This window comes from Ordospora colligata, assembly GCF_000803265.1.
Source record: "Ordospora colligata OC4 chromosome Unknown contig_05, whole genome shotgun sequence".
NCBI classification, from domain to species: Eukaryota; Fungi; Microsporidia; family Ordosporidae; genus Ordospora; species Ordospora colligata.
Window position 1 is genome coordinate 55,489 of NW_014575403.1, and position 25,139 is coordinate 80,627.

Genomic DNA, 25,139 nt, shown 5'->3' on the forward strand with positions numbered 1-25,139 from the left:
GTTTATTTCCGGAGGAGTGTTGCAATACGGTTGATTGCATGTGCAACCAATGTCCTGGTCGATCCGATGCTACTCTTTAAATTTCGCTCAAAGATCCTTGATGCATCAGCTGTTGAGTAATCAAGCATGAGTCTTTCTGCTGCAAATCTTACTGCTTCGTTCAAATCCAGTTTGAATATTCCACTGTTAATTAGTAAGCACCAGAACGCAATGATTCTACCATAAGAGTGCCTTATTTTCACAAACACATCAACAGAGTTTGTAATGAATGCATGATACGCTCTGGCATCTTTCTTAAGATATTCACATATTGGTCTGCAGATGCTGATCTTTGCACAAAAAGGCTTTGGATCATTCCCAAACACATAGCTGAAATCAATGTGTAGAAATGATCCATCTGCAGTTACCATCATGTTGCCTGGGTTTCTATCGCCAATACCTAATACATAGCAGATAACGGAATACGTGCTTAATGACTCAATAAAAACATCTGAGTGTGTACCAATGTATTTTTCAAGCTTACTACAGCTGTGTATTCTTGAAAATTCAAGTCCTTCAACAACCTCTACTAATCCTTCAGTCCTACTCAATGGAATAACGGTATATGTCACTAGCTGGATGTTCAGCAGCATTGAAAAATACTTGACTGTCTCAAGAACAAACATGTCTGTTGTCAAATCATCTCCTTGCTTGTATATTATCTTACAAATATTGCTTGCAGCTCGTAGAAGCACAAGAATTGGAAAAGTCGATGATGCAAACACAGACGTATCCTGCACAAGAATCTCATCTACTGTGTTTACCGGAGAGAATAGTGATGAGAATGCATCAGTGCCTGTACCTGAATTTCTGTGCTGAAAATATAACGATCCGTGTAATTTGCATTCTCGTTGCTTCTTTGTCCTATGTGATCCTTGGGATGTCATCCTGTATATCTTGCGAACTTGGTTGATCAGGCGTAGTTGGCCTTCCAGTGTATCAAGCACTTGGTTATCGACTTCATATTGTGTGAATTCACATATTGCATTTTCATAGGCACTGTCATGATCTTGTTGATTCAAACCATGTGTTATATCAATCCCAGATGTTCTTTTGAATTTTTTTGCATTAAATAAATCACATTGCTGTAGGCATTTGAATCTGATTAGCCAGAACCTGGTTATTTGATGCTCAGATGGTAGCTGTAGATTTGAATTGTATTTAGGAATGAATGACAAGTATATCTGCATGTTAGGAAAATTATCTGCATCAAGATACTTTGAAAGCTCATGTATTGCATGTTCACATCCGCTATTCAATACTCTATAAATGCTATTGATGAATGGGTCAGTATCTGTGATGTTGCAGTTTGTTATATCATCAATAAACTCTTTGAATTTGTGCATGAATGTTTATTATGTTATTTAATGTATTGTCTGTATGAAACAACTGGATGATCACCCATGCATTGAATTATATATTCGTTGTGTGAGTTGATTTGCACAGGTATTTCAGTATCTTGAGCACACCCTTCATGAAGCTTGAGCCAGGAACTGTTGAGGCACTGTACAACAGTCAAATAAACAATCCACTGTACCAGAATCCTGTGCTTCAGATAACATCGTTGGGTAAACTATCAGTTGTAATTGGAGACAAGCAAAGATACCGTGTCAATGTATCTGATGGAGTGGGATACATGAAAGGCATTTTTTCAAGCGAGCTTACACACTATTTTGAGCAGGGATTGATCAACAAGCTGAGTCTGATAAAAACGGGCAAGTTTAGCGTGAGGTCTAAGGATGGAAACGTGTACATATACATCCAGGAAATTCTTGAGTATGAGGATTGTAATGTAGAGATAGGAAAGCCAGTCAACATAAGCACAGGGAATGCCTCTTTCAGCGATAACCAGGCAAGCCCAGGCCCAGGAGTTCACAAGAACGGATTACCTGTAACGCAGTATTGCAAAGAAGAGATAGACTATGATGCTGAAAAGAAGAGAACAAAGACAGAGAGTATTGATGATGGATTTACAGCAATTAACATGCTGAATCCGTTTCACAACAAATGGATTATCAAGGGACGAGTGATGGCGAAGAGTGACATAAGGAGATTCACGAATCAGAAAGGAGAAGGAAAGCTGTTCAACTTTGAAGTATCAGACGGAACGGCACAAGTGAAAGTAACGTGTTTTTCAGATACTGTGGATGTTTTCTATCCAATCGTTGAGATAGGAAAAGTATACTGTATTGAGAAAGGAACAATTAAAATGGCAAACAAGCAATACACTACGAATCCATTTGATTACGAGATTGTTCTTGACAAGAACTCTGAGGTCAGGCATGCAGCTGACGATGGATCGCCAAGATATTTCTTCAATTTTGTTAAGATTTCAGAATTGACTCCGGAGATGTCTTACTGTGATGTGATTGGCGTTGTGAAGGATGTATATCCATCGTCTACTGTAGTAGTCAAGAGTACACAGAATGAGCTTCTTAAAAGAGATGCGGTTGTCGTTGATGAGAGTGGAAGTGTGAGACTGACGCTGTGGGGAGCCAAAGCAGAACTTGATATTGAGAGCGGGATGGTACTTGCAATGAAGTCTGTGAAGATTAGTGACTTCAGTGGGGTTTCAGTGTCTACAGCTGGAAATACTCAGGTATTAATTAATCCGGATATTTCTGAAGCGCATGAACTTGCAGGATGGTATCAAACTGTAGGCAAGGATGTTCAGATAGTGCTTCCCAAAAGAGAAGAAAAGAAAAAGCTGATACAGGAAGTGAAGGATAACGAGCTGCATTATTCAAGCATACAAGGGACTGTAATGTTTCTGAAGGAAGATGGATTGTGGTATGCATCATGTCCTGGCGAAGGATGCAACAAGAAAGTTGCTATGGAGGGGAATGGATGTTATAGATGTGAGAGATGCAATATGGCATATGAGGAATGCAACTATAGATACATGGTTAGCATGCATCTTGGAGATTTTACCGGACAGATGTGGGTGAATTTGTTTGATGAGGTGGCAACAAGCTTATTTGGAATAACAGCGAAAGAAATGAAGACAATGAGTGAGGACTCACCTGCAGACCTGCAATCCTTGATCAAGGGAATGTACTTCAAGGAATATGTTTTTAAGGTCAAGTCAAAGCAGGACAATTACAATGATGAAATCAGAATGAGATACACTGTATTGAATGTAAACGAATTAGATACATCAAAGGAAAGCAAAAGGCTTCTTGATCTAATTGAAAAGATTTGATAATAAACATTTGATATCACTGATATTTGCTTGTATTTTTAAGTTAGCGTACATTCACGTGATAATCAGTACAATTGTATCATAATTGATAATCTATAATTTGGTTTAAACTCCCTGTGCATGCAATACAAAAGGATCGGCAAGATAGCTAGGGAAAAAATAATTGAGTCTCAAGAATTCAGAGCGATGAGATCACTGACATACAGCGACCTGGTCAATGAGATATGCAAACTAAACTCAATAGGCGGCATGATCAGGAACACACCTCATAGATTTATATGCCTCGTTCATAAACTAGACTCAATTTCCTTGATAGATGATGTTGTTGCAGAAGCATTGGAAGATATGAAGCCTAGACACATAGGTCCATCATTGACAGCCAATGACTTTAAAGGGAATGTATATCTCTTGACTGCGTTTTTATTGTACTTGAGGCTATCTGTGAACTTTCACCAATACAGAGACCTGATAAAGTGCTTTGAAGCAGACTTCAGGAAAATCACTGTAGTCAACGAGCAAAATACAAGATTCTCTATGTACATCGATGTGTTTGTGGATGATTTGCTTAACAAGCCCAGGGTTCTTGGCATCTGTCTCAACATATAACTAAATGCTACCACAAATATTGTAATACTTAGATAAGCTGCATTTGTATACTCAAGCTTTGCATACTCAAGCGCAGAAGAGATATTACAAATCATAAGCCATAAGTTTAATATAATGCTCAAACCTTCTGAATAACTCGCTCTGTGTTGAGAACACTAAACATCGTACTCTTCTGCTTCTCAGACATTTCATGAACTGCCCTGCTTGCATAGGATCCAGGCATAGGCTGACTCAGTATGGATGATATGTATCCAAAAGGCTCAAAGTGGTCCAGGGATGTCTCAAAGTATATGTCTTCCTCCAAGAAAACATCTCCATAACTCCCATCGCTTGAAGCATACTCTTCTTCTTCACAATACGATTCATCCACTTCTTCATCCTCCTCTTCTTTCATCTGATTCCTCAACTTGATTGCTGCTGGAAGCGATGTCACAACAGCCACTATGAATCCAATAAACCCTTGCATATCCAAACCAGGAATCTCTCCATCTCTCAGTCCACACACTGCTCCAATAAATAGCATGCATATCTTCTTGTCATGAACCCTCTTAAAGTTATTGCGCTGTGTAAATAGATTCCTTAAAATCTCCTCAAGTCGTTTATGCTCTACAAGTATCCTTATAGTATCATTTGGTCGCAGAATAAAGCTGTTCATCACAACCTCAAGTACATAAACCATTGCTGTTCCTGCCTCATCAACCATAGACAGCCCAGAGATCGCAACATTCAAGAAAAACTCTAATCTGGACGGGTCTGCATTCACTACTTCATTGCCTATGTTCAGAATAATCGACTCAATAATCCTGCACCCATCCATAAACTCGTCCTCATAGAAATTCTCCTCATTACAAAGACAGAACTTAGATATCACTGAGTATATCCCAGTTAAGATGCTTGTGTTCATCACACTTTCCTTCCCATACGTTACAAAGTTGTCTATCAGATCTGCTACATTCGAAGAGTATATTGCAATATCATCAATCGGAAGGTTCAAAACCATGTGGAATAATCCCCACATCGATCTTTCTATCCTCTTAATCATAAACACATATCCGTTCAGAATATCAAGCATCTCCTGATAGAAGTCTTCCTTCCCCTCATTCAATATAAAATACAGGACATCATAAGAATTCATGTATGCATGCTCCAAAACAACAGAGCCATGCTCCAGTGACAGAATAAGGCTCTCTATGTTCCTCAAAAATCCCATTACCAGCATCGCTTTCTCCTCACTAAGCTCCTCAGTGCTTGACAGATGTGTAATAACAATCCCAGAAATTGATCTAACAAGTTCAGGCGCATATTTCACCATCTCCTCAGGATAGTACTCAGTAATCGTATCAAGTAGAATAGTCAATGGCTCAAGATCATACGCATTCAACAGTCGCAATATACTTTCTAACACAACAGGAATAAGCTGCTTAAACTTCTCACTTGCCATTTCATTCGACATAAAAAAGGACATTGCAAGCGTTGCCTCAACATACAGCACTCGATGGCTCGACATCATCAATGCATGAACCTCATCTAACAGTCCAATCGCCTCAGTACCAATCGGCAGATCCTCCTCAATTATCGACAAAAAATAGCATGCCTGGGACTTTAGCACCAAACATTCTCCTCTTAAATTCGGTATCACATGGTTCATCACCACATACACAAGAACATTCATTGCCTTCTTCATAAGCGTGCTCTTGATGCTTGCCAGTAGAAAAAAAGACCCATATGCCATCCTCAAATTCTCCTTGCTTGGATTCTCCTTACAGTTGTCCAACACTGACACAAGGCACTTCAACATCTCATTAAATTTCTCTTCATTGTTCTTCATCTTCGACACTATCTCTCGGAACAGTCCGTTCAAGTTGCTTCGCAATGTGCTTCTGAAATACCCATACTTCTCTCGCAGGTATTTCTCTGCATCCTGCTCAAAGTCCTCCTCATCTGCTTCAGACAATGAGTAAACAGGTAGTATATATCCAAACACCAAATACGGTATGTCCCTCTCCACATACTCATTAAAAGTCGCATCAGACACAAGCAATGCAAAAAAATCCACTGCACAAACCTCAATCTCTTCCCTCAGCTTGCTTCTTTCCTGCACAACCTTCAGAAACATAGGATACACCTCGCGAAGTCTACTAACATCCTTAACATACTCAGAAAGCTCGTTGTTCTTGTAAAACTTCTTCAGTCCCTTGCTGTATTCCCTATAAATAAAATTCGCTGCCAATTCCTTGCAATCAAGGACTCCCTCAACTTCATTGTTCTCCAGCCCCATCGTTCGCAATGCAAGTCCAAAAACATAAGAAAATGCTTCTATGCATGACAAGTACTTCGGAATCGAGTAGTAGCAGTATGACTTCACCAGCACATTCAATCCAACTTTCAGCATCACATAGTCCCCCATCTCAAAGAACATATGCACCTTCTCAAGAATGTCCCTGCCAGATCCTCCATATATCTTTTCTAAAGCACTCTCTATGTTTGATCGTATCTCATCTGCCTCAAAAACTTTTGAGTACATGTTCAATGCTGTATAAACATGATTCACATCAGGAACCTTCAGGAATTGCGACGCCTTTTCAAAAAGCACTTCAATTCGATCGAGACTCTTCTCCTTATTGAAAATATGCACAAGAATCGCATTGTAAGAAACCCTCGTCACATCGTCCCCATATAGAAACATATCGAGAATCTCCTCAATCAATCTATTCTTAGCTAGTGCATATGCATCGTTATTCCACTGGTTGATAATTGCATTCTTGAAATAAAGCGATGATACCCTCTTGACTATTGCGTTCGTGTCCATCATACTTCCCCTAATCAGAGACATAACAAACACAGGATCCTTCTCCTTCTCCATCAAAATCCTTTCTGCTTCATTCCTCTTACGTGAGTCTACATCAATTGTCTGAAGAAACAGACTACAAGCTTCTTCGTTCATATGGGCACTAAACATTTTTTAAAAAATCTTTACTCATATGTTATATCTTACACATCCACTATTCACTAAATAACATCATCAGTCAAATCCTTTTATTGACTTCTCTCTGCAACTATCGTCGAGTCAATCATGATAATTGACAGAGCTGCGCTAAACGACGCTTTGACCATATTCCTCTTCACCTCCAATGGCTCATACACTCCAAGGTCTTTCATATCCCCAATCCCAGATACACATATCCCCATCATATCCTGTCCATTCGCATGTCTTTTTCTAAGATCCTGCACTACACTTATAGTGTCCAATCCAAAGTTCTTTGCAAGCAGCTGTGGTATCTTCTCAAATGCCTGAGAAACCGCCTTTGCAACAAACATCTTCTTGTTACTGTACTCAAGCGATCGCTGTCTGATTATCCACGAAAGCTCCATCTCCATCGAGCCTCCTCCAGTCACCACTCTTCCTGTCTTCAATGCAACCCTGACTGCACATATTCCATCATTCACAGCTCTTCCAACCTCTTCAAGAACTTCATTTCCAGGTCCTCGCAGTATCATAGTACATGCATTCATACTTCCTCCCTGTAAAAAGTTGTATCTTGCTTTTCCAACTTGTCGTTCCTCAAAAAGCGTACATCCTCCAACACTTCCTTCTAAATATTCTGTAGATCCAAGAATGCTTCCTCCACACGACCTAACCACTCTGTTAAGATCGTCCTTCATCACCCTGCCTGCACAAAATATCCCATGCCTTGCAAAATACTGCGTTGCATAATCTCCAATAGGCAAAGAGCTTAGCACCACATTTGCTCCACTGCTTATGATTTCATCAAGCTTCCTTCGTATTATTGTCCACTCCGCATCAACCACCTTCTGATACTCAGAAACATTCCCAACCCTGATTTCCGCATTGTCCCGCTCGCTCTTCCATTCAAGCTCAACATTCAGGCATAGCACCCGTGGATTCACTATTCTCTTCGGCTGCTGTTCATACCCTGCATATGTAAAACACTTCTCAAACGCAATCCCATCAACCACAAACGAATCCCCAATGCTGCCCCCCTGCACTTTCTTCACACCAATCGATTCGTTGTCATCTGCATCAACAAGCCGGACTGTGTCAACTATCATCTTCGAAAAGTGCTTCCTTTCATTCCTTATGCTTTTAGACGTAATGCACGTTTCCCCTAGCTTGTACAGCATCTCTTCAGACGCCTCCATTCCTAATCCATCTAGGTGCTTCACGCAAAGTGCCTGCAGCTCATTCAGGCACTCTCTAATCACTCCAAGCTCAAATCCTTCCTTTATCAAAGGTTTCAAACTATCCAGTATCTCAGCAGTTAGTATCACAACACTCGTTGTTCCATCTCCAACCTCATTATCCTGTGCCTCAGAAAGTCCCACTAGTAGCTTCCCAACAGGATGCTTCACATTCATCTGCTTCAGAATCGTTGCTCCATCATTCGTAACAACCATCTCCTTCCCTGAAAACAGCTTATCCATTCCATAAGGTCCAAGTGTGCTTCCAAGAAACTCCGCTATCTTCACACACACATCTATGTTCGATACTACCTGGAGACGCCCCTCTCGAGGATCCGCTATTCTTTCCGTTTGCACAAAAAGCTGATTCATTCTGGGCTCAAATTTTTCATGCTCCATAAACACATGCACAGTACATCACAGGAAAAACTTCTGCTTGATTACAGGCCAAGGCACTTCAGGCCAAGTACTTACACACAACATATAAAACCTTCAATTCAAAAAAAGTCAAGAATGCCTGGCCCATTGTTCAGAACTAATCTTGATAAAGTGCTTGAGCAGAAGGCTCACTTCACCTTCTCAAACTTCCTTAGAAGATTCATCAGATAAAATAAACTAATAAACAAAAAATCTCAATTCTTCATTAATCATTCAACTATCTATTCTACAATTATATATCAATGTCTTTAGATACTCCTCATTACATTCATCCCTGCTTTCTGCATACAGAATAAGGTCCCTTATGCTCAGGTCTGCATTCATATTCACCATCCTCATGTGAAAGTCTACCAACTCATCATCTGCTCTAGCTGTAGAAAGAACATATCTTCTAATCTCTTCACTCGATACATCCATCTTACAAAATATAAACCTTGTGTCATCAACTAATCGATGTTTTTGTCCTTCATCAATCGTAAATATAAACCTGCAGTTGCCCGTCTTCTTTACATCCCCAAGAAAATGAATATTCTTCACAAAGTATATCTTCTCCTCAGTGCATCTCTCAGACAGCATTTCAAATATTCTTATATTGCTTTCTACACATCCTGCAGATATCGTTTGAGATACATCTATCTCTTTCTCAATAGCGTATATAATCTCATCACTTGCCTTCATCAATGTATAGTCAAACAAACCTTCTTTTATCTCCTTCACTACATCCAGGTTTCGCCTCATCGATCTAGAACCCATCCATGAGTAAAAATACTCTGCAAATTCACGTACCGTCCTTTCAACCTTTCCAGTCGTATCATTCTCAAACAGCTTCAGTATCTCATTTTCATTTCCCATCAATTCACATACTTTCATATACATCACTTTCTCAATATACTCCTTGTATATCCTAAATGAAAGCCTCATTGCATACCGTTCAAAAAAATATTTGCTCTTCAAATCAAACACTCCATTAAGTATCGCATACATCCTCTTCTTACATGCATTCTGCTTCTTGTTTTCCCTTGCTGCGTCCATCTTCTTCTTATGCTCAAATATCTCGTTTAATCCGCCATTTCCTGTAATCAGCTCAATCAGGTTCTCTTCCATCTCCTCCAAATTCGTCTCTTCCTCAACTTTGAACCTTTCTTCTCTATTGCACATATATGTGTATTCCGCATACACATTTCTATCAGTCTCAGATACAAGCATTATCACACTCCTTCGATTCCGCATCTGTCTCTTCAAAGCTTTGTAGATCTCCTTATCAAATACCTCACATCCATACACCACAACATCATTCCCATATTCTTCACTACTCATTAAAACCTGTCTGCAGCTTTTGTCTCCAACACGTGTGCAAACATGCCTTCGTCCCTCAATCACCCTTGCAATATCACAATCTCGCACAAACACATTTCTGGAATGGCTAAGCATCCATTCATTACTACTTAGCATATATACTATCGGGCATTCATTCTTATTCCTCCTCCACTTCTCAATCTCATCACTCAATGATTGTACAACCCAATCAATCTGCACTGCTTTCATATCAATCATTTCAACCTCGGTTTTTATATCATCAAGTTTACACTCAAGTTCCATGTATTCTCTCTTCATCCCATCAATCATTTCTTCAACAGCTTGCAGCCGCTTCTCTTCAGTATTCAGCTGCTCCTGAGTACTCCTAATCTTGCATTCTATTTCGCTTATCTCATCTTCCAATGGCTTTATCTCCTGCAGAATCTTTGCATGTCGATGCTTTGCCACAATCCATGAAAATAAAAGTGCACAAGCCTTACTTGCCTTCATGGCCCTTTCATATGTAAATCCAGGATCTTCAATCAGTTTCTCCAGCATAATGCAAACACAAACGTCGCCACAGGTCATAACTTTCGCTACAAAATCCTCTCCTTTCATGTACTGCACAAGCCTCTTCCATTCAATACGCCTCTCTATCCTACTCTGTCCTTCAATCAGTAAAAAAACTGCCTCCACCGTATTCTTGATTATCTCCGGTGGATTGTTCATCGCTTTGATCTCAGACAGGCTTCCTTTAGATATCTCTCGAATCCCCTTGTTAGACTCCTCAAGCGATTCTCTAGCATATCCAATCTTCTCATCAACCATTCTTCGTCTTCCAACATTAAGCGCAAGAAACTCATCAATCTCTTTCTTTTTGAATTCAATACTTCCCCTTTCTTCCTCCATCTTTAACTGCTCCTCTGCTATCTTCTCAAGCTTCACATCGATTATTTTTTTCAAATCCTCTAATCCTTCTTTCTTTACTGCAGACTCTTTTCTCAACAATATCACTTCTCTTTCAAACTCCTCAATTTTCACTATTCCATCATTCAAAAACTTTCTTCTCTTTACCTCTTGGCACCTGAATTCTTCTGCAATCCTTATAAAACACATTCCAAAGTCAATCGCTTTACAATAAGATTTCGTGCTCACTACACTACAATGCTTACACTCATCAGGATGTCGTACTACAATATCATCAATCTCAGGTGCCTCAGATACCTGCTCAAATCCATTCTCCCCGAAAAATAAATCAATGTCAACTCCATTCTTATCTACAAACGAACTCTTAATTTGCTCTATGCAATCATTTCTTTGTCCATCTCCAATCATTAAAAAAAGTTTCTCTAAATCTATCGAATACCTCAATAACCTCTGCAATTTCAATACAAAGCTTTCATCTACAACTTGCTTATCCAACAACTTGCTATCCTCAACAAAAATCACAGTTTGTCCATCAATCACCTTCTCATCCATCCATTCTATCATCTTCACACTCACATCCAACTTCTTAATACATTCCTCAACTAACCAATGTTTTCCACTCATCTTTGGTCCTTCAACCACCAGATTGCATCCCCTATACAAAACAGATCCAACCATAGATATCTCCTTCAATCTAAAATATGTTCCAAACTTCTTGCTTTCTATATCAAATCCAATCTCTTCAGGTACACTTCCAAATATTTCATGTATCTTCTCTCTCAGTTCATCTACTCTTCTAAAATGCATTCCTGCCTCAAAGTAAATCAAATCTACAATCTGCCAAGCATCCTTCAAAACTTCGCCAAGCATCCTAATAAACTTCACCATCTTCTTAATCGACACATTCATCTTTTTATAAACAAACATAACTATCTCCATAATCTTCTCAAATTCATTCAAATGCTTCGTGCATCTCAATGCATTATGCAATATATTTCTAAACACACTGGCTATCTCCTTTGGCTCTTCCATCACTACACATATAACTTTGTTTAAAACCCTGTTCACACTTTCCTGCATATCTCCATCATAAGTACTAAATCCACATATAATTACCAACCCAACTATCTTTAAACCTCCTATCCTTCCATACTCATTATACTCTCTGACTATCTCAGTTGCATTCACACTCTTCTTCTCCATTCCATAAATATACATCACAACCCTCCATTCATGTTCTTCCTCACCATTAGCACGTCTCTTTCTCTCTCCATCAACCATCTGCATCAACTTCTCAACTGTAAGATCACATGCGCATACATGTACACTTCTTTCTCCAAATATCTCTCGAACCAATGCTTGTTTTCCCACTCCTTCCTTACCTTGAATAAAAAACACTCTTTCATCTCTTGCAAGATCTAAAATACATCTTGCATAAAAAATCAACTCCCTCGTTCCAACCAGATTTACAAACTCATACTTCTCAACATCTCTTCCATCATACCTTATACACCTTCCACTCATAGCATGCTGTTCATTCATATCCATTACATTTTCTATCACATCGCAATTCCTTTCAACATATACAATAAAAACTCTTGTAAGCGTTGCTGGCGTCACTTCCTCAATACAAACACTCTCAAATATAAACCTAAAATTCTCTGGAATCCTTATTCTTTCCCCAGAGCTTAGGCATAACACCTTGCTCATGTCAAGAACAGAATTAAAGTCCTCCATCCATAAAGACTCAATTGGGCCATCAAATACAAACCAACATTCATCTCCAGAACAAATACAAAGACATCGCCTTAGATCTTGCAAAAAAATTCCATCTTGCCATTCCCCAGTGGTATCGTTATATCCTCCAAATACAGATAACATGTTTTTTGGATTGTAGTAGAAACACCTTGAATTCCTCATCTTACTTGCTTTCTTGATCATCATACTTTTACCCACTCCATTTGCTCCAAAAACAAGTGCTGCTCTCATGCAGCTCAATCCATGTACTAACAGATCTTCATACTTCAGGTTTCTATCAAAGTCCTTATCAAAAACGCTCTTGAACTCTCTCAAAAACATCTTCCTATCTGCACTATCAAACGAAGACATATAAAATCGTGCCATCCATTCTGCAATATTTGTCTCAACTCCTCTTATAATAGTTCGTATCGCCCTCAGTCCAAAATCATAATGCGCTTTCTTACTTACATTGTACTCCAATCTACATATCAATTCATAAACCCTAGTAGACTCATGCCCACAATAATATTCAATCACCTCCTTTCTGTCAGGTACATCAACCCTCGTCTCTCCAAAAATCACCCTCAGACTCCTTGGCAATTCGTATCGTCCCTTATATCCTGTATTCATTGTCAAGAAAAACTTGGTCTTCTCCTTACTTCCGAGAATCAACTCAGTAACTCCGCTCATTATCTGTGCACTCAGTCGGTTAAACTCATCAAAACACACGTACATCCCTACAAGGCATGCTCCTCTAATAACCCTCTCCAATGTCTTGAAGCTGCATTCGGCATTGCAGCAGAACACAAACACAGGCACACCTATTGTTCTGCAATAATACTTCACAGACTCTGTCTTTCCTGTTCCACTCCGTCCATACAAGATTAGCCCTGACAACTTTCTCAACGTGACTTCAATCGTGCATAGAATCCTACAAACTAACGGTGTAAACACAATGTCTGTCGGTGGGTAATACTCAAATCCATACTTCCTTCTGCTAAATGCCTCCACATACACTTCTCCTTCAAATATAATAGGCTTCGGATACATTCTTAATGCACCTGCATTGTTTTTCATCTCATTATCAAGCAGCATGATTTTCGGTGTGCTTCTTCCATGATTATTTCCTTCAAAGTATCTGAGTTCATCAACTAATTCAGATACAATCGCTGGAACCTTTGTCTCAATGCCATCTAAATCTTGATTATACATGCAATAATCAAAACTCTTCCTCATCTTCTTTTGTATTTCATTTTCAAAATTCATCACAAACTCATCTATATCCTTCTCAGTACTTACCTCATCAGTTAACTCAATTTCTTCTCCTCCACTTACAAATCCAGTTATCATTTTCCCTTCCTGATGCATCATGTCTACATTGAACGTCAATCTGAGTATCTCACCATAATACAGCCTGTCATTCAATGCACGGATCAGGTTCTCGTCAGAAACAAAATATAGTCTTGGTGCATTCTGCCTGCGCATATCCAGAAACTTGCATAATCCCTTCTTAAGTTCATCAATGTCTTCTTTCATCTTTACAAACTCCTTTTGCAAAGGAATTAAACTTTTGATTGCAACAATGCACTTTTCTCTTTCATCTGAATCATTTATCTTCTTTGATTGGAATGCCATTTGGATATTGTATCCATCATTCTGTAATCCATAAAAAAACCTTTCTTTGATTCTTTTGTATCGCTCTGCCTCAAGCATTAGCTCTTTGCTTGTAAACACATTCAACAATCCCTGCAGCCCTTCATATACCTGTCTAACACAACAAATCGTTTCAATACATCCATTCAGGCTTTCATTAAGCACATCAACCTCATCCTGTAAAACTCCTCGGGTATTGAATCTCATTACAGACTCATGTTCCGCTAACATCCCATAGAGCTTACTTTCTACTTCATCAAGAAGCATTATTCTTGGTAATTCATGCACATCTGAAATTTCTAAATAAACTTCTCCAAAACGCTGTAATGCGTTATTCAAATACCTTCTAACTTCACCCTCCATCTTGCACTCATGTATCTTCTCTTCAATTTCATTCCTATTGAATTGTCTAACAAACTCTCCCAAGCACATTTTGCCATATTCATACTTCTTCATTCCATCACTTAGGATATCATCAAAATACTCTAAAGCATCTCTGTATATGTTTATCTTCTCAATAAATGCTTCATACCATTTACAACATCTATTTCTATTAACATTTGTATTTGCTTCTCCATTACTCAGATCATCCTCAGTAATACGTACAAATGATTCTAAAAATGTGTTAAATTCAAGTACATCAATCTCATCAATAAGTTGATGTTCATACCTCCTAATAATATTAGAATACCTCTCAAAATCCTTTCGTTTGCTTTTTATATCTTTCATCCATTGATCAACATCGTTATAAATCATTACTGCACTCATAATTCTTAGAACCTTGTTCATATTCGTAATCTCAGCCCTTAATATGAGATTCCTATCTTCAATGCACACAAGCATTCGATCAAACACATCCAAGTCTCTTTCCATCATTAGTACTTCAAACTCTTTACACACCAAGTTCATCTCATTCTGTAACATCAATCGCTTTGTAAGTATCGAATCAAGCGGAACATTGCTCACAAACCGCTCAATCATCATTTCGCTATTCATTACCGCATTGTATTTTCTCCTTTCTATTTCTTCTCGGCCAATTCTGGGCTTTTCCAATTCATATTCACACACAATATTATTCAATCTCTCAATGCATTTGAAATCCTCAGACTCAATGTACTCTTTCACACACAATGCATTACACACCGATAGCAATAATACATCAATGTTGTTTGCATCTTCTTCTCTGATACATCCGTCATACTCCAGATTCTCACACACAACTCCATTCATTACATCCACATACCTGCTTACTTCGTTGCACACCGTCTCAAACATCAACAGATATTTTGTCACGTCAACAGACTCAAAAACAAAAAACGGAATCGTGTTATTCATTAACTTCTTAGCACATTCATTCATTTCTGCAATCACATTGAATCTTGTTACAAGATCAGAGGGAAGCTCCTCAATAACACACTTATTCAATACAGCAACACATCTTTCATATCCCTCAACAACCTTCTCAATAATCTTTTCTATAAGCACACAAACTTCATCTCCAGCGCTGATCTTCTCAAAAACCTTGCTAAAAAAGTACTGCTCTTCACTCGGAAATATCCTTTCTAAAATCTTGAAGTACTCATCAATGCCAGGACTCAGTGTATATCCATCAATCACAGTCCAGGTTTCTTCAGCACTTTCACTGCATTCTAAACCACCATTATTCTTGATCTTCATAAATTTATGCTTAGATATAAAGAGTCTCACATCTACTTTATGCAAGCATTCAATCACATTCTCAAGATATTGAATAAATACATTCTTCATGCTTCTTTCTATGGTACGCATAACAATATCCTTATCATAAAACTCAAAAAATCGCAGATATGCTGTGCAATCAGTAGAAAACATATCACCAGAATCAAGATGCATCGAAAACACCCGCTTCATTCCTCCTCTACATATCTTCTTCACAAAAAACTTATATGCATACACCTTTTGCTCAAGAATCAACATCTTAGCTTCAAACTCATCCAAATCTCTACAGGCCACGCTCTTCCATTCAATATTCGTTATCTTACTCAATGACTCAAATACTGCGTCAATCTCATTACAGAAAATATCCATATCATCTGTTATACATTCCAATATATCATGGAATACATCGCATCCACTGCTCAATCTTTCATACACAGGTTTTATCCTTACTAATACATCCATATTCTCAATAATTGATTTTGCCATATATAGTCCAACAACATCTATTCTGTCCATAGACATCAAAACCATGTACTCATTAATCAGCCTTACAACATGCATATCAAGCCTTACTTCAATCCTCCATTGACCTTCCGGACTATTTACTACATCTAGAATGTTGCGCTCAATTCCGTAGGATTCCGGATGTTTCATTAGCCACTGTCTTATTTCGTGTGCAATCGACATCTCCAATGCCTTCTTTCTCTTTGCATACTCAGATAATTGTGCAATACTTTGTTCTTCATCTCCAAAAAACGCTTTGAAGATTGCCCACGCCTCTTCATACATTCCAAAAAGTCTAAAAAGATATACAATTCGCCTCGAAAACTCTCCATGCACAGGTATCACATCAATTTCAAATAGAAACCTGAAATGATTGATCATCCTCAGGCGCTTCTCGAATGTCCTTTCTGAAAAAACACTGCAGCATACCAAAGGCTTGAAAAACATCATAACTTTGTATAATCTTGAAAACCCTGATGCATTCTCCATCATCGTACTTATTGGTATATCATTCATTTTGCCATTTGTCCAAGGAAAACAGGTGTAAAATGCATTAATATCGAAGTAAAGGTCTTGATCACAAATGAAATTAAAAGAATCGGATACAAGCCTTTCATAATCCCGAAGATCTATTCTTGTAAACTTTCTGTTCTTAAATGTCTCTCTACAAACATCCACAAACTCAATCCTATCTTGAGATATTCCGAATAGAAGTGTCATTTCACTAGTTAGCCTGTAGAACTCGGTTTCCATTCGTTTAAACTCTTCATTTTGATTGATGTGGTGATTGTGCATCTCTAATCCATCTGGATCATTCAATGATGGATGCACTCCAAAAATCATCTTTCCGATACTTTTGAATATCCAAAGATATGCAAGTGCATCTCTTGCTTCAATAAAATCCATATGTATTTGTTGAAATGCACACATCCAATTACCATCATCAATGTGCATGCATTCTAATGATTGTGTCTCTGTGGCATCATCTTCAATATGCTCATCTAGTAACTTCATATTGCTTATACACTTAGAAAACATCTCTTCACAGCACTTTATCATCTCAAAAGATTCGCATTCAAGTACTCTATCCGCCACAAGTGCAATCAATCCATTCATGTGTGTGAAAACAGATCTCCTAACAATCCGTGACTGGTTTTGAATAGAGCCTGTAATTTCTATAAACACATTCGCAAATGCATTCATAAATTCAACCAGGCTCTTTGCTGAGTATATCCTGTCAAAGTCCATCTTGTGATAGAACTCATTAAGCTTTTGTCCAACATCTAAGTATCTGTTCGATGATGATAAACTGTGTAGAGTCGTCAAGGTCACAAGTTTCTTGCTGCTTCTAAGCACATCACACATGAAAACAAACATCTTGCTTCTGAAAACCTCAAATGCATAGCACATTTGCATGTAAAACTCTCGCCAAAACATCTTTTCTTCTGCAAATGTTTGCTTCTTTCTTGTGTTGACAGATTCATACAGTTTCTTTATCTCAGCTACCCATACCTTACACACTTTGCACACTGTACTCAGCTCATCTTCTGAAAGCACAAACTCAATTTCAATTCCACTGTCTGCAATACATGAGTACTTCTCATATATCTGCTCTATTTCTCGGATGCTTGTTGCAGTGCCAGCTCCATGTTTATCCTGTGATTCAGATTCTCTTGTAAGCATACTTGACAGCTGCCTCAGCAATCCATGTGCCTCCTTGTGCACAACAAACGGCATCTCTGCCCTGAGGATCGACAATATTGCTGGCTCAACAAACCCTGACATCGCCTCATGCATAAATTCATGCCCACCTTTGAATATCAGCAATCCTTGGCTGCTTGCCTTGACAATGCATGAACTTTTATTAATTGGCTGTGATGTGTATGGGCTTATGCTTCCTTTGGCATCAAGAACCCACCAGCCACCAGAAAGGCCTCCAAATACACTCTCAGCATTGCATATTGCGTCGAGAAATGGATTGTTTGTATGCATGAAGGGTATATCGGGATGCAATGAATAGCAATAGGCACTACTGTCAACAAACAATCCCTGTAATGGATGTAGAAACACTGAGAAGAAGCAGAGAAATGCATGTTGACGAAATGAACAAGACAATAAGCGAAATGAACGAGTTTATCGGAATGAACCTGAATGAAATAAGAGATGCATTGACTGTGTGTGTTGCAGAATCCAAATATGTAGATATCGATGAACTTAGAGCATTTGTAGAGCATAGAATAAATCAGTACATTGTATTAATAAATGAAAAGAAAAGAGATTCTATTAAGTATTTAGTGCATGGAAAGATAAACAAGGATGCAGTAGATGCAATCATAATAACTGAGTATTGCTACACTATGTTAATTCACAGAGAAGAATCAGATGATAGGAGAATTAGCCTAGAAATTAACAATGAGAAGAATGCACAACAAGAAAAACTCAATGTTTTTGTAAATATAATAACAGGAACAATAACAATAAGATTTACAAATGGCCACGAAACAGTGGTTAATAACGGATCAATCGATTGCGAATATAATTCATTGCGAGATCTATTCTCAAGTGACTTCCAACTGAGCATAAACAAGAATCAAATGAATGTTGATCTCCTTAACATGAAGCTTAAGATGGGAATAGAAGCATTCAAAATTGCTGTTGAAAGTCCAGAAGACTGCCTTTACAAACTTATATCATACAAAACCTGCAAAGATCACGGTGTTCCTGTTATTGTATCAAATGAAGACACGATTGATATTGCTGATGATGATCTTGAGCATCTGCATTACAGAGTTCAGCAGCAAATAGCTGATGTGATATCAATGCAGATCGCAGATGTATCAAAAGCATATTTGATAAACTATCTTCTAGTCATGCTGATAGGCCTTTCAGGAAAGGTTGACCTGAGTTACTTCATCAACAAAAAAGAAATGTACATGCTGTACTGGGCCATGCCAACTGCTCTAAATAAATAAAGATGTTTAATTTGAATACTACAACAATTGCCTCACTATGAAAGCTTCAGTAACGAGCCATCGACACTCTTAGATCTTGTCTTCAGTGCCTTTTGCAGCTGTGCCTCATCGTATGTAAAAACAAAGTCTTGTCCATGGATCCTTAGCATTTTATATGCACATAGAGTTCCTATTATATCGTCTTCAGCAATATATGTTTCTTTCGAAATCTGGCTGATGCTTGCTTCTTCGTGTCTCGAGAAATACTCAACAATCGCCTCTACCCAGTATGCCCTGTAGCTCAGAAGTCCAAGATCACTCAGTGGCTTTTCAGGCCCTGCAATTATCTTTTCTCGCTTGCTGAGAAGATAAGAAAAGTCCATCAGAATCCGCCCGTACCCCTTCCTCTGTTCAAAAGGAAGCGTTAGGATGCATGCAAGGTTATAACCTTGTTCTGAGATCTTTTCCTTCGAAAAATATCCTACTATCTGGTATCCGTTCTCTTCGAGCCTACATAGCACATAGAACATAAACACATCTATATCGTAGTACAATGACTTGTGGTCTAGAAACAGCTTTGATAGTAGCGAAAGATTCCTACAATAATTCTTTTGTATATAGCCATCACATTCAAAAAAGCTTAAGGTACCGTCTCTGTATATCTCTCGTCCTGGAGGGTGCCTAAGATTGCATTTCTTTGCATGTTCTACAAGGCTCTCCATTGTTGCAAGGTAGTATAAACAAAACTCGCATATATAAACAATGTCACTCTCAGCCACTGCCTTTGGATATGGAGAAAAGTACCAGGCATCCACAAGGTGATTTCTCATCATGATTTTCTTGATGTTTTTTATTTTGAATTCTTCATCATGCGGTGGCTTTTCAAGAACTGGATCTACAACCTCGTGCTCCTTACCATCTTCTGAATGCTTACGTTGCTTATTTGCCTTTGATTTTTCAGTTTTCTTCTTTGGCACATCCACCAGGGCAGGATCGCTCAGGTCAATCAGTGTCCCATCGATCCACTCATCAAGCCTTCTATTGAGATCCACATAGTGGACATAGAATTCAAGCATTGAGTGCTTGCCAGTTCTTTTGCCAAGAATCTCTGCCTTCAACACCACGAGCTTGTCCTCAACGTGCTTTCTTACAGGGACCTTGAATCCTATGCAGACATCCTCGAGTTTCATTGTGTCTTTTTATGCGGCTTGTGTGCAAATTTTTTAAACAGACTCAGCTTCCCTCCGGATGAGAGACTTGAAACCACAGGAGAAGAAAGATGTTCTTGAGAAGTTGAACTTTTTTATTGGAGACAATGTGAACAGGATAATCGACGAGAAGAACAAGATAGTCTTACACAATCAGCGTGTGATGCTTGTTTCTGAAAAGGTTAAGGCAGCAACATCTATGATTCCCAGGAAGTGTATTGCAATAGCTGGGACTGTGCTTGGCAAGTTTACGAAGACTGGGAAGTTCCGACTGAGAGTATCTTCACTGCATATTTTATCGCGGTATGCAATCCATAGAGTCTGGATTAAGAGCAGTGCTGAAATGTGCTATTTGTATGGCAATAACTCGTTGAAGTCGCATGTTTTCCGGCTGTCTGAAGGAATTCCTCAGAATGCAGGTGTGGTGGTGTATAATCAGAATGATGTTCCTCTTGGGTTTGGAGTAACCTCACTGAGTGCACAAGCATACTCAGCAGCGAAGGGCCATGCACTTGTTCTTCTACGACAGGTAGATGCAGGATTGTATATTCGTGATGAGGTGCATGCTTTATGAGATATATAAATTGGTATTGATATTTATAGTGTTGTTGTGATATTATTGTAAGTTGAGGCTTGCAGCAAGTAATTGAATTATGAAATGTCCCATTGTGCAGAGATGAGCAAGAAGGAAAGACTTTTGAAGAAGTATCTTGAGAAGAAGCAGAGACAGAGAAGCAGAGACGAGTTGTATGAGGAAATAGCAAAGCTCAAAAGACCGAGAGCAGCTGATGATGCATGCAAACCAAACAAAAAAAGACGAGCAGAAGTTGTTGGTGCTGGCAATCAGAGTATTGAATGCAGGACATATGCTGAGGAAGATAGCATAAGTATTGATATTAATGAAGATGTTGGAGAAGTGCAATCTCAATGTGATGAAATGATTGGTAATACAAGGGAAGAAGATACAAACAGTAGCGATGATTTAGATAAGAAGGATCAGGATGTATATGAAAAGTATGAAGATGCTGTGGACATTATAATACCCGAATATTGCTTGCTTGAGAATGAATTAAACAGTAAACAGAATAATGAGAAGTTAAATTTATGCATGGATAATTGCCGTCAAGTAGATGATGAGAAGTTACAGTTATCAATTGACAATTATGATAAAGTAGATGACGAACAAACAGATAAGGCTAAGCACTTAATACCAAAAGAGTATGAAACAAGAGTGTTTGCACAAAGAAAGTCAGAGATTGAAGAGAACAGAAAGAAACTTCCGATATATTACGAGAAGGCAGAGATCATCCATGCCGTTCGAAGTTCGTCAATTGTGTTTGTACAAGGAGTAACAGGCTGTGGAAAGACAACACAGATTCCTCAGTTTCTTTATGAAGGAGGATTTGCAATTCATGGCATTATAGGAATTACACAGCCAAGAAGAGTGTCAGCAACGTCTATATGCAGTAGAATCAACGAGGAGATCAATGAGGATCTCTGTGGATATAAGATACGATATGAATCGACTGTTACATCAGACACACGCATTAAAGTGATGACAGATGGAGTACTGATGAAGGAGATACAGGAGGATTTTATGCTGCAAAAATACTCAGTGATAATTATTGACGAAATACATGAACGAAGCATCAATATTGATATGTTGCTTGCGATTCTTCCCAGAGTTGTGAAGATGAGGAAGCGAATGGGAAATGAACTGAAGCTTGTACTGATGAGTGCCACAGGGGATGTTGATGAGTTCAAGAGAATATTTGGAGAGATGACTGTTCTGAGATGTCCTGAGCAGAGTTTCCAAGTAAATACTTTCTACGAAGAAAAGACTGATGAAGACTACTTGAGTATGGCTTATGAAAGAGTAAAAAGAATTGTGGGGTGTGGAAGTACATCAAGAAGAAAGAAAAATGGAGTAGGTAGAGGAGATGTGATTGGATCCAATGTACAGAATGACAAGGATGCAGCTATTCTTGTATTTCTTACATGCAAGCAAGATATATATGACTTAAAGAATAGGCTTGAATGTTCTGGAATGGACATAACTGTGCTTCCATTGCATTCTTCGCTATCGAAGGATGAGCAGAGCTTGGTTTTTGGGAAGACCGAGTACAGAAAGGTTATTTTAGCAACAAATATTGCAGAAACAAGCATTACAATTGCGGATGTTGTTTTTGTAGTGGACTCTGGAAGGGTGAAGAATAAGGTGATGGATTTTGAGGGATTCGCAAGGTATTCAATAGACTTCATAACAAAGTCAAGTGCTGCACAGAGAATGGGGAGAGCAGGACGTACAGGACCTGGAGTGTGCTATAGGCTATATAGTGGAGAAACATATGAAAAGTTCTATGAGTTTAGTGTACCACAGATACTAAGGTCTCCTCTTGATGATGTTGTGCTGTTTATTCTATCGCTGGGGATCCGGAATGTAAATGAATTCCCATTTGTATCAAGACCCAGCATAAAGTGTATAGACGAGGCAATCATGCATCTAAAGAGCTTAGGTGCAGTGGACAGTTCATCAAGACTCACAGGCATGGGAAAGACAATGTCTAGATATCCAGTTGAGTCGAGATTGGCAAGACTACTTTGTGTGAATGGATGCGAAGACGTACTTGTTGAGCTTGCCTGTATAGTGAGTCTGATTTCATCTGGAATCGATATTCGAAGAGCCAAGGAGAGTCAAATGTATTTTGAAAGCAGTAAAAGTGATTTCATGGTGCAACTGGCTATTCTGAATGACTTTCTCAAGAGCAAAGCTAGAAAATCATTCTGTCAGCGTCTTGGATTGAACTACACTTCAATGATTGAGGTAATGAAAATGAGCAAACGTATACTGGCAATGAAAGGACACTCGAGCAATCTGTGCATCAACATCTTACCTGATAAGTGCTCTAGGATTTGCAACATCATATACCGTGCATTTGCAGATCGACTTGCTGTTCCATCACTTGACTCGTACTTCTTCCGTGGTGAAGAGGTATTTATATCTAAGGACAGTGTTTTAGCAGAGCCTAACTGTTATGTTGTTTTTGAAAGTCTTTTATACAGCGGTGGCAAGCAGTATATGAGGAACATCACAGTCTTGGATCACGAGTGGTTGTAGAAGAGAACGATTCGTAAATATCACAGCGATTTGAGCGCCTTGAACACATTTCGAATAAATCAGGATATTATTTATTTTGTTTTCTGCTACGTTTTCTGTTCAGTTTGGTCTTTTTTACGTCCCTGCTGTCTTTGAGTGCTTTTTTATCTGGTTTTTCAAACTTATCAAATTTCACATACTTCAGCTCAGCCATCCCAGGAACCTTCTCAAGGAAGAAAAGATCCACAAGAGAGTTGTAATCCAATCCCTTATAATCAAGAATATACGAAACAATATGCTCTTTGTACGATCGAATGTAAGATACGAATGCTTTCACACCAGCATCAAGTAGCTCTGATGTAATCTTTGCCTTAATGTCTTCATAGATCACAGACGGATCAATTGCTTTACTGCATTCTGCCACACAAATCCCCTTGAGCTTCAGAAACTCAATATATGCCTTTTCATTCGGCATGACAAACAGAACAGACTCGCCCTTGCTCCCGTTCCTTGCTGTCCTGCCACTGCGGTGCACTATGTTGTTGTAATCCTTTGGAACATCAAAATGCACCACTAGCTCCACCTCCTTGAAGTCAATGCCCCTTGCGGCAACATCTGTGCAAAAAAGCATGCCTTCGCAAGCAACAAACTGCTCATAAACCTTACTCCTTTCTTCCTGAGCCATCTTTCCATGGATCTTGCTTACATGCGCTACTCCAAACTCTACAAACAGGCTCGAAAAAAAGTCAACCTGGCTGCAAGTTGCAAAAAATACAATGCATCGTCGCTTTGTAGCAATCTCCATCAGTGCCAATATCTTATCCACTGGCTTTATTACAACGTATTCAAGACAAACAGGCATTGCTCCACTTCCAACCTTGATTTTTACTGGATTCCTGAGCAGAACAAGAGAGAGCTTATCCACTGACTCATTTATCGTTGCTGAAAACAATCCAGCTGTTCTACTTCTTGGGAGCATTTTCATTATCTGCATTAGCTTCTCCTCAAATCCATATCCAAGAAGTTTATCTGCCTCATCCAAAATAATGTATCTAACCTTGGCAAACTGCTTTGGATACTTGATTATGATTTCAAAAAGCCTCCCTGGAGTTCCCACTGCAATATGAATGCATTTCTGCATCTTTGCATAATCATCCTCTATATCAATCCCACCAATGAAGCATTCACAGCTGCACTTGAACATGTCTGCAACCGCCTTGATTTGTAGAGACAACTCTCTTGTGGGTACAATCACAACTGCAACCACTTCTGCATTGTCAGTGACGCTTGTGTACACGTAGTCAAGGATTGGAGTAAGGAAAGCCATTGTTTTTCCTGTTCCAGTTGGTGCCTGCACTATGACATCCTTGCCCTTCAGCATCTCTGGAATACATGCTCTTTGCACTTCCGTCATCACATCAAATCCACACTCCTTGACATCCTCTTTCAATTTGACATTCATATTGAGACTGTGCATTGTTCCATCCATAACAAGGAACAATCGTTATTTTGAATTTAATCATTACATTGAAGCAGTATATAGCATGGATGTGAACGTGAATTTTATGTTAACATTTGCA

At 38.8% G+C, this 25,139-nt stretch overlaps 11 protein-coding genes across 11 annotated transcripts; 5 read left to right on the forward strand and 6 right to left on the reverse strand.

The window, feature by feature from the left end:
• Nucleotides 1–2: 2 nt before the first annotated feature.
• M896_050510 (phosphoinositide 3-kinase) lies at nt 3–1,385 on the reverse strand (the record flags this gene model as incomplete). Its single annotated transcript, XM_014708200.1, has 1 exon — nt 3–1,385. One exon carries the CDS (start codon nt 1,383–1,385, stop codon nt 3–5), a length of 1,383 nt encoding a protein of 460 aa, XP_014563686.1.
• A 128-nt stretch (nt 1,386–1,513) lies between these two features.
• On the forward strand, nt 1,514–3,241 carry M896_050520 (replication factor A protein 1; the record flags this gene model as incomplete). Its single annotated transcript, XM_014708201.1, has 1 exon — nt 1,514–3,241. The coding sequence occupies one exon, from the start codon at nt 1,514–1,516 to the stop codon at nt 3,239–3,241; it is 1,728 nt and encodes a 575-aa protein (XP_014563687.1).
• A 120-nt stretch (nt 3,242–3,361) lies between these two features.
• Nucleotides 3,362–3,847, forward strand: M896_050530 (uncharacterized protein; the record flags this gene model as incomplete). The annotated part of the gene is made up of 1 exon (XM_014708202.1): nt 3,362–3,847. One exon carries the CDS (start codon nt 3,362–3,364, stop codon nt 3,845–3,847), a length of 486 nt encoding a protein of 161 aa, XP_014563688.1.
• A 118-nt stretch (nt 3,848–3,965) lies between these two features.
• Nucleotides 3,966–6,791, reverse strand: M896_050540 (importin; the record flags this gene model as incomplete). The annotated part of the gene is made up of 1 exon (XM_014708203.1): nt 3,966–6,791. One exon carries the CDS (start codon nt 6,789–6,791, stop codon nt 3,966–3,968), a length of 2,826 nt encoding a protein of 941 aa, XP_014563689.1.
• Nucleotides 6,792–6,883: 92 nt separating this feature from the next.
• M896_050550 (subunit eta of T-complex protein 1) lies at nt 6,884–8,419 on the reverse strand (the record flags this gene model as incomplete). The annotated part of the gene is made up of 1 exon (XM_014708204.1): nt 6,884–8,419. The coding sequence occupies one exon, from the start codon at nt 8,417–8,419 to the stop codon at nt 6,884–6,886; it is 1,536 nt and encodes a 511-aa protein (XP_014563690.1).
• Nucleotides 8,420–8,698: 279 nt separating this feature from the next.
• M896_050560 (dynein heavy chain) lies at nt 8,699–18,295 on the reverse strand (the record flags this gene model as incomplete). Its single annotated transcript, XM_014708205.1, has 1 exon — nt 8,699–18,295. The coding sequence occupies one exon, from the start codon at nt 18,293–18,295 to the stop codon at nt 8,699–8,701; it is 9,597 nt and encodes a 3,198-aa protein (XP_014563691.1).
• Nucleotides 18,296–18,357: 62 nt separating this feature from the next.
• Nucleotides 18,358–19,275, forward strand: M896_050570 (uncharacterized protein; the record flags this gene model as incomplete). Its single annotated transcript, XM_014708206.1, has 1 exon — nt 18,358–19,275. One exon carries the CDS (start codon nt 18,358–18,360, stop codon nt 19,273–19,275), a length of 918 nt encoding a protein of 305 aa, XP_014563692.1.
• A 35-nt stretch (nt 19,276–19,310) lies between these two features.
• Nucleotides 19,311–20,444, reverse strand: M896_050580 (MYST histone acetyltransferase; the record flags this gene model as incomplete). Its single annotated transcript, XM_014708207.1, has 1 exon — nt 19,311–20,444. The coding sequence occupies one exon, from the start codon at nt 20,442–20,444 to the stop codon at nt 19,311–19,313; it is 1,134 nt and encodes a 377-aa protein (XP_014563693.1).
• Nucleotides 20,445–20,502: 58 nt separating this feature from the next.
• On the forward strand, nt 20,503–21,036 carry M896_050590 (ribosomal biogenesis protein; the record flags this gene model as incomplete). The annotated part of the gene is made up of 1 exon (XM_014708208.1): nt 20,503–21,036. One exon carries the CDS (start codon nt 20,503–20,505, stop codon nt 21,034–21,036), a length of 534 nt encoding a protein of 177 aa, XP_014563694.1.
• A 102-nt stretch (nt 21,037–21,138) lies between these two features.
• M896_050600 (HrpA-like helicase) lies at nt 21,139–23,580 on the forward strand (the record flags this gene model as incomplete). Its single annotated transcript, XM_014708209.1, has 1 exon — nt 21,139–23,580. The coding sequence occupies one exon, from the start codon at nt 21,139–21,141 to the stop codon at nt 23,578–23,580; it is 2,442 nt and encodes an 813-aa protein (XP_014563695.1).
• A 67-nt stretch (nt 23,581–23,647) lies between these two features.
• On the reverse strand, nt 23,648–25,048 carry M896_050610 (ATP-dependent RNA helicase; the record flags this gene model as incomplete). The annotated part of the gene is made up of 1 exon (XM_014708210.1): nt 23,648–25,048. The coding sequence occupies one exon, from the start codon at nt 25,046–25,048 to the stop codon at nt 23,648–23,650; it is 1,401 nt and encodes a 466-aa protein (XP_014563696.1).
• Between the last annotated feature and the right edge of the window lie 91 nt (nt 25,049–25,139).